The sequence below is a fragment of the Poecilia formosa genome, unplaced genomic scaffold (genome assembly GCF_000485575.1).
Source record: "Poecilia formosa unplaced genomic scaffold, Poecilia_formosa-5.1.2 Scaffold527, whole genome shotgun sequence".
Classification (NCBI taxonomy): Eukaryota; Metazoa; Chordata; class Actinopteri; order Cyprinodontiformes; family Poeciliidae; genus Poecilia; species Poecilia formosa.
The window spans coordinates 158,488-167,919 of NW_006800466.1; the positions used below are offsets into that span (position 1 = coordinate 158,488).

The 9,432-nt window shown below is 37.0% G+C and overlaps 1 protein-coding gene across 1 annotated transcript in view; it reads left to right on the plus strand.

Moving 5' to 3' along the window:
• slc7a11 (solute carrier family 7 member 11) overlaps positions 1-9,432 on the plus strand; it is a 58,387-nt gene that overhangs the window by 34,049 nt on the left and 14,906 nt on the right. Inside the window, exons 6-7 of the mRNA XM_016664912.1 lie at positions 4,852-4,951; positions 7,438-7,482. Coding sequence (XP_016520398.1) covers positions 4,852-4,951; positions 7,438-7,482 — 145 coding nt within the window. The remainder of the gene's footprint in view (positions 1-4,851; positions 4,952-7,437; positions 7,483-9,432) is intronic.

Below are 9,432 nucleotides of genomic sequence, written 5' to 3' on the forward strand. Positions count from 1 at the left end.
CAGTTTTAGTGCTAACAGAACCAAAACACACCGAACTGCACAGCACATGTTAATGTTATAAAAGTCAATACCAGGCCAGCAACAGTTAGGCTAGTATAACTGACCCACTGCTCACTTGTTCAATCTTTTCTTTAAATTAAAACGTTGTCCTCACCTGTGAAATCTGAAGCCCTTATTACCATTATCTATGGTTGAATTAACTGCTAAACATTGCGTCCGTTGTTCTGATTCTTTGCGTGATTATAGTATTTTCCTGACCACCGATATTCCTGACTCAATGGACAGCAATGGCGCATGTGTGACTTACGATAAATCACGTAATGTCCAGTCCAGTAATATTTATCCATCAATGCTGCTGCCTCGCGCTCTGTCCTTCTCTCGCACTTCCCGCTACTTAGCAGTGGGTGTCAGGTTACATTGTGTTGCATTCAATGTTGTAGGAAAAAAAGAGTTTCATGCGCTTAATGTCCGATTTGCCATAACTATTTATTGAATTCATTGTCGCTAGTTGGGGTGGCAACAGAGGTGGCAAGGCTCTCGTTTGGGGTGGCAACTGCCACCCCATGCCACCCCAGTAGATCCGCCCCTGATTGATTTTAGTTGCCTCTGTGATGAACTCTTTGCGTAAAGTCTGTCATGTCTGCTCATGTGCACCAGTCAAGGGTGTTAATTTTAACCTGTCAAATGACCGACAGGCTTTAAATTTTCCCGTCTTAAAAAAACGCGACTGTTGCCTTGAAGCAAGAAGGTACTAGATTCAAATCCTGGCTGGATTTGAATCTAAATCCTGGCTGGATTTGACATGCAAACTCTGTGTGGAGTTTGCATGTTCTCCCTGTGCATGGTGGGTTCTCTCCTCCCACAGTCCAAAAATATGACTGTCAGGTTGATTGGTCTCTCTAAATTCTCCTTAGGTGTGATTGAGTGTGTGTGTGTCAATGACTGTTTGTCTCTGTGTTGCCCTGTGATGGACTGTTGACCCGTCCAGTGTGACCCTGCCTCTCACCCGTTGACTGCTGGAGATAGGCAGCTGCAACCCCTCATGACAGTAGGGATAAGCGTGTATGACGATGGATGGATGTTTTATTGGTAATGAATGTTTGTTCAACATGACAAAAGTTTACTTACTGTGGAAATTGTTTATCTTTTAGTAAGTCAAACTAAAACTACAACTGTTATAGAAAATTAAAACTAGCTTAGTAAAGCAAAATTCAATGATTACCACTCTAACTAAAAGTCATTAAGTAGGAGCTGCAAAGTATTTTTGATTGGCTTTACTAAATACAGTTAGGTTTTATTTATATACTGAACATAAGTCAGTTTGTAGAAATTGTTGACATAACTGTATTAAGTAAATTGAATAAGTTATTTTTTGAGTGCGGAAAACTTGCAGTACTCCATCTGCTTCCATTAAGTATTGTTGAAAAACCCTTCAGGGGCTCACACTGAGCGCTCAGCCGCAACAATCATCAAAGCTTCCTTAGTATCACGCTCAAGCATGCACTGTAAATACAAGCTTAGAGACTCGCAGGCTGTGACGCACAGCTGTACGCAGCAAGCATCAAGCATCAAGCACAACATTTCACAATGTCCTGGAAGCAGGTGTTCAGAGGAGCTGCTGCTCTCTCCCAGTTTTTGACCTCCATTTTAAATATGGTTATTATTTACTCTAAATGATTAATATAATCATTCACAGGATATGACACAAAGTTGCTTTGTTTTCACAGTTAAAAGAAAAAAAATAAACAAGAACTTTTACATAAATTCTGACTGACTCAACTAAATAACCTCACTTTATTAATCTTGGGGATTGTGCTTCTGGCCAAGAGTAATGCATCATTCAATTCTTGTTAAGAATTGTTAAGTGGATTGAAAATGTTGGTTATTTCACATAAGAACCTACAAAAATGTCACATAACTGTACTAAGTAACATAAATGAATGCTATCTGTTGGAGGATTAAATACAAATTCATATTTAATTGACATGATAACCATAAACTGTGTTTTTTGCTAACTCTGATAAACACTCTTAGCTTCCCCTAAATTAATTGTGTGGGATAAATTCTAAAGCTCTGATTTACTTCAATATTTTGTAAACTTTAGTTACATAAAGTTTGACATCTGTGTTGAAGATTTGGTAATCAACTGTTGAAAATTCTTAGTTGTTTATATTCATGCTCTTATTTGTAGGTGAAGATGGTTTACGCAGCAGATCTGTTTCCTCTCCTCATGTTTTCTCTGTTTTTAAAGAAACTTTCTTAAGCAAGTAGCAAGTACACAACAAAAAACCAACCTTGGTATTTAGGTAGATGCCCCCGTCAACCAGCATTAGTGGTTGGAAAAACAGGAGAGTCTTTGTGTTGCAGCAGTCACTGCATGATTTTCACCAAGTATTTCTGGCACTGCTCAAATCCAGGGTCATGGAGTACCTTTGAGAGGAAAGTGTCCTATGGCCTGAACATATGAGAAGGATAAGAGCACATAAATAACATCCTTCCAAAACATGGAAGATCAGATGTGCAGCAAGAATTTAGTTCCTCTTTACTATTATGACACAAAAAGCTAATACCTAAACTCGGCTAATGATCATATTAGATTTGATAGAATTCATAAACAAAACCGTCTGATTTATTTCCCCATTAGCTAGAATTTCCTGGCCTTCCAATTAGAGAGTAGCAGCCCTCCTTGGAGTTTTAGCTATTTATCACAGCACACTATCCAACTGTGAACAAGTTATTAATCAAAATAAATTAATTAATTTAAGTTGATTAATTACTCCTTTAAATACCAGAGTGTATCTGTTAAACCTGCGGCACTGTGACTTACTACTAGAGAATCAGATTTTAGCCTGGAATGAACACACTTTAATGAAACCATTTTAACTTCATAATTCTGAATGTTTGAACTCAAGTAATAAAAGCTGTACATGTGTTGTGTTTGGTGTAATGTCAGTCACTGTGGAAAACCATCTATTAAATGAAGTTACTATGAAGCTCACCTCATAGGTAACAAACTAATGAAAAATAAACTAACAGGGTTAGCTTGGCTTGTTCTGTAGAGTACCTACTACAGCTGGTAGATTTCACATTACTTTGTTCTCTCCTACTTATCAATACACAGACTTTATGATTCTTAGCAATACAGTTAAACAATGTAGATGAATTATATTGTGGGCAGCATTTGCTCATTCACAGCTTAACGTTGATCCCACTTGAGGGATATTTTTCAACCTTTGTTGGCAGAACTCTTTCTCTCCAATCTAAATGAGAAAAATAGTTCCTCCACTCATTCACTTTATGGCTGATTTTATTATTGTTGTTAATAAATAGGATGCTCCTGTTCTTGTGTGCAACTGCAGATACAGTTCAAACCAGAAGTTTACATACACTGAATAAAAAGACACAAACCTCTCATGTTTTAGGTCAGTCAGAATGATCAAAATGATTTCTATTTGCTAAATCCCAGAAAACTTAGTGAGAAATTTTTTTTAAGAAATTTCTTTTTCTGTCTTTGAATTCAGAAGTTTATATTCATTTTGTTAGTATGAGGGAAAACTGTCTTTAAGTTGTATGGCTTGAGTAAAACCTTTTGAGTTTCCTTCAATAAACCTCTGATAGATTAACTGTCACATTTGAGTTAACTGGAGGCTCATCAGGAACACACAACCTCATTGTCTGACACGATGGGAAAGTCAGCATAAATTAGCTAAGATGTTAGGAAGGAGAATAATAGAGCAGATCCAGTCTGGGTCATCCTGAGGAACAATGTACCGATGCTTGAAGATGCTGCAGTCATCTGTTCAAACAATTACATGATGGGAATGTCCAGCTATCATAGCGCTCAGGAAGGAGACGGGTTCTGGTTCAAACTGGGTTGTCAGAACAAAAGGCAGAGACCTGGTGAAGATGCAGCTGAAGCTGGTAAGACAGAGTCATTATCCATAGTGAAACTGTCCAGTACCGACATGAGCTGAAAGGACACCCTGACCATGGGAAACATGTAATGTGGTTTGATAAAAATGAAGTGGAACTGTTTGGACATAATGACCATCATCAGTTGGTCAAAAATTTGGAGCAAACATGGGGACGGTTGTGCCATCCTAAGTGTGGAGTACGGTGGTGGCAGCATCATGGTGTGGGGCTGTTTTGCTGCAGGAGGAACTGGTGCACTTCATAAAATAGACAACATGAGGAAAGAACATTATGTAGAATTACTGAAGCATAATTTTAGGAAATAAAATCTTGGGCACAGATTTTAATCAGCATTCAGTCACAGTGGTTACAGAGTGACTCATAGAAAACACACTCAGTGTTTTGGTGTGGCCATCACAAAGCCCTGACCTCAGTCCTATGGAGAAGTTGTGAGTAGATCTGAAATGTGTGTGTGAGCGAGGAGGCCTGCAGACATGACTCAGTTCCACCAGTTCTGTCAGGACAAACGGACCAGAACTCCAGCAAACTATTCTGAGAAGCTTGTGGAAGGAAACCAAAAAGGTTTGACCCAAGTCACGCAATGCTAAATGTATGTACATTTTTGATTTTGAAGAAAGTTACAAAAAATTCTAAAAAGTCTTTTCCATTTTCTGGCATTTAGTTAATAGTCATAATTTTTGTCATTTTATCTGACTGAAAACTAAAGAATTTAGTCTTATTTATCTTCAGACAGTGAGAAAAAATGTGTGTGATTTTTAATTTGGTGTACGTAAACTTCTGGTTTCAACTGTATACACATATTATGTGACTATAGCACTCACTCTTCACTTTAAAACAATGAAGGTGTTTCAGAACACCTAAAGTAGGTAATGCATGTCCTTTTAGAATATATGTGTGTGTGTCTTTGTGTGTGTACAGGTGAGACCAAAAACTTTGAGAATGCCTTTGATTTGAGCAAGGTGCAGCTGTCTGGAATGCCCCTGGCTTTCTACTCTGGGATGTATGCATATGCTGGTTGGTAGGTATGGTCCACACAAACGGAGACCGACACATTTGGGCAAAATTCACAAAACAAAGACAGACGATCAATGTTTTCTCAATAGCAGACGGCAATTTTAAATCCTATCAATCAGCAGGTAAAATTTGGAATTGTTAGATTTTTGCCTAACATTAAAGAATTATTAATACGACTGGAGTGACTAGACCTCCAGTGAACAGATGCTCAACAGACACTCATCTAGAGTGGCAGCCAGAATTTTTAGCACGACTGGTGTAGATGTGTTAAAAGCCTTCAAATGAATTTAACCTTTATGAGAATAAAATAATTTCCCATGGAAAACATTGAAGAACATATAGGGAACATTCTTTCATTCTCTTTCTATGTACTGTATAACCATACAGTAAATATGGGGTGTTTTCACACCTATTGTTCATTTACTCTGATCTAAATCCGTTGACGAGTTTGTTAACTTGCTGCTCTTCTGTTGGATTAGTTTCTTTTCACGCATAAAAAACTCCAACAAACCCTAACCTTTCGCTGCTAACCACTTAACAACATTCAGTCTGATTACTGGTCAGATATGGGGAGAGAGAACCAAATGTAAATACAGGAAGCAGATTCTGCACTCTGAGCTGAGGGGACACAGAATTTAATCATCTCATTAATTTTGACCATATCAGGCAAAATTATCTGAAAAAAATTATGTTGAGATGTCTTGAAAGTTGCATGAGGCTTTATGCTTCATGGAAAAGATGTGCATTGTTTATTAGCTTAGTTTCTCAGCCACATCTCACATTGCAATGAAAACCTGCTAAGGGAAGGCGGTTGGCTAAAGCTGGTTGCTGAGTCGGATCAAGGTCGGCTCACGTTCACAGAGCAAATGTCCTGCTCTACGGTGGAACCACACTGAGACCACCTCCTCCAAAAGGTCCCAATACGGTTAGTTTAGTCTGCACCAGGTTGCTGTTGCTGTGTTCACACAAAGGAACCAAACCTAGGAGGGAAACAAACCAAAGTTAGTTTGACATTTACTAAACACCTGAGGTTTTACAAGGCCCATGTAGATAGATGTTATTTTATAACTAATTTTATGGTGCCACACTTATGGACAATTTGAGTATTACATCGAACAACCCCCTTCTGGCATTATGAGTGCCTTTTAGATGTTTCAACACTACACAGTTGAGTCAAATATCTTGGTCATTAGCAAGGTTTTGAACAATTAGCTTACAGACTGAGGAGGCGGTTCAGCTAGGTTGGACCAGAGTCACATCAACAGCACATGTTCATCCTCTGTTTTACTCTAAGCTCATCTGAAAGTGAGGCTGAACAGTTCAAACTTCATCTGACCTCCTCAACACACACCACTTCAGGTAAAGTCCCAGCAGGTGAACTCCACTCGCTTACTTTTGTAATGGTAGGACAAAAAGATTTGTTTTTTTATTTTTATACATGATTAGCATGTAGATTGTATCTAATGGTTGCTATGGAGATGTGGTGACCCCCACAGACCCTTCTATACTGTTGCTCCTTAACAATCTGATAAACCTAATAATGTAATAAATAAAAAATAAATAAATAAATTAAATTTTTACCACCATTCATTCTGTTAAAAACATGTATTTGACAAGAAAATGTGTCCTCATTTTTTCTGAATTTCCGGGTGTGTGATTAGGTGAGTTTATTTGTGAATTTATTTGAAGGTTTTACGCATCTTTAGCAGTTCTGCCAAAATAGTTGACATCTAATAGACTTTTATTAACAGCCAAGATTGGCAAGAATAATTAAATGGTGTTCAGGGTCGGACGGATCGATCTTGTTATAAGTGCCAGAGCAGTGATGTGTGGGCAGTTCTGGGTAAGAATTATAATTCATGCTGAACAGTTTCCATTTGGCTTTTATAAATTAGCTTTTAACACTGTTTAAACATTAACATGATTTCCAGAAGGCATCTTGATGTACTGGAACAGCCTGTACACTCCCATGTTCTAATGACATGTTAGATTAAACTACATGTTGTTTTCTGCTTCCAGAACAAGACAAATTTCTTCATATTTACTGTTTGCTCTCAGACTGAGAATCACAGATTTTGTTAGTGACTTCTTGTAATTTTGCATATTTACACGCTTTAGTTTGTGCTCCTTTCCATTTTTCAGCAATTTGTGTAGAATTATATCATGTAATTAAAATGACTAACACTCTTGACATCAATGTGGTTTAAATATTTTATCTTAAGATTTATTTCAGGTCTATGAACAGACGCAGCAGAGAATTAAACCAGAATAACAGTCATGTATAGATATGGCCCTGGAACATATCATTTTTAAATGGCATAATTAATGCTTAATTTCCATTTAAATGATCAACATAAAAATATGATTTATGAAATAAGTATTGGAATTGTGTGAGTCATTATTTCATATCAGTACAGGAAGTACTTGGATCTTGTGTCTGTTGCTGCTTGTATTCTCCTTTAAAGTTGTTTCTTCTCTGTGTTTTTCCAGGTTTTATCTCAACTTTGTGACAGAGGAGGTTGATAACCCAGAGAAGTAAGTTCCATATGCTGGCTGATCTGTGATGACACTCTGGTTAATGTGATGAACTACATACTAGGATAATAGTCAAGACCACCTAACTAAGACCAAGTCGAGATCAAGACCAGAGTGTATCGAGGCTGAAACAGGACCAACATGACTTAGTAAAATGTGAAACAAGACCAAGAGCTTCTCAAATGCATTTGAAAGATTAACATTTTCATAAAAACACCTAAATATTAAAAATCTCAGAGCTGAAGTAAATATAGTTATTTCAGCCCAGAACTTTAATGTCAGAAGCTTTATGCAGCACTAGCTAAAGTTGATGGAACTTAATATTAAATCATCCTGGCTTGTCTTATGATTATCATAAGCAAAAATGAAACTTAGGAAGAAGTTGTCACCACAAGTCCTGTTCCCTCAATCTCTCAATTTGCATTTGATTACTTCCTTCAATATGTTAACTATATTAGGTGACGTTAGCTTAACTTGTGCAGAGGAGGCAAAGAGCTGGCAGGAAATACAAACTATGCCATAAAACAGACAGTATTTACTCTACACAGGTAGGTAACTTAAACATTATCACTAATATTCACCAAATCTCTGTATGTGAGGGCAGGGCAAATCATTTTGTTACAGAGGCACATTGCTAACATTAGCTAGCTAGCTTGGCTAACATCACTTAAACCAGTGTTTCTCAACCCTGGTCCTCACCGCCCCCCTGTCCTGCATGTTTTAGGTTTTTCCCTTCTGCAGGGCTTAAAGTAAAAAAAAATCCTGAGCCTGAAACTTATAGTGGTGATAGAAATGAACTATAACCGTTGCTATTGCCACAGTTTAATAAAAAGTGTCTTTGAATAATGCAAACAATTGTTTCTAACAATACAATTAACAATACAATTAACAATACAATTAGCTAAACACTCAAACTTAAATAAGACTTCAGTACATTTCAACTTAAAATGTAAAATGTCTGTGCCGTAAAGGTTTGCCTTACAGGCAAAAATCCCTCAACATTAAATAAGAGTCCTTTCAGTCAATGTTTTTGCAAGTAATTTAGAACATGCAACATTACCAACTAAATCAGTTTCTCAGCCTTTTTCGGGCCAGCGCCCCCATCCCATATCCAGGTCCCTCTCTGCCCCCCACCAAAGAATTTGACTATTATTTTATTATTAATATTACTATCACTATTGTAGATGTTTTGATTTTTATGCTTGTTTCTGTATTTATCATCAAAATAATTTCCCAGAGAACAAAAAACCCATGGAAATAGAAATTATTTTCACAGGCGTCTACGAAAAATGCAATGGACATTCAACTTAAAATCGGTAGGCCTAACAGCAGCCAATCAGAGTGGAAAAAATATTCTTGTTCTTTGCCATTTTCTAGTTGTTAAATATTCCACAAAATGACCAGATAAAAGATGTACAACATGCCAGGTTAAACTTTGATCTATTTGCAAAACGACTGAGCTCTGCAACATTAAAACATGGATAGAACTTTAACTACATTAATCATAACTCTTCTGCTCTTCAGTGTTTCTGTCGGTTTCTGGTGGTGCAGCTCTGTGCTGCCTTCAGGAGAATGGGACATCAGAGTATCATCCATAAAATTTCACCCACATGGCATTTATTGCGCAAACCAGAGCTTTCAGTGGAAAAACAAAAGTTCCAGGTCATTTTAATGCCACACAAATATGAGACAGAAACATAGATTATATCTTTATATAGACCTGTCTATTGATTATAGATTAATAGTTTTACTGGACAGAAATTACAAAGAACAAATCTGGTTCTTAATCAAATCCTAATGAGTCAAACTGAAAGTGTCATGGAGTCATCAGCCTCATGACATTAACACTGACATGAAAAATAATATTGAAATAAATACATCAAATCTAATTAAAAACATAAGTGATAAGTTCTTTACTGTTATGGTCTCTAAGATATATTTATTCTCAGG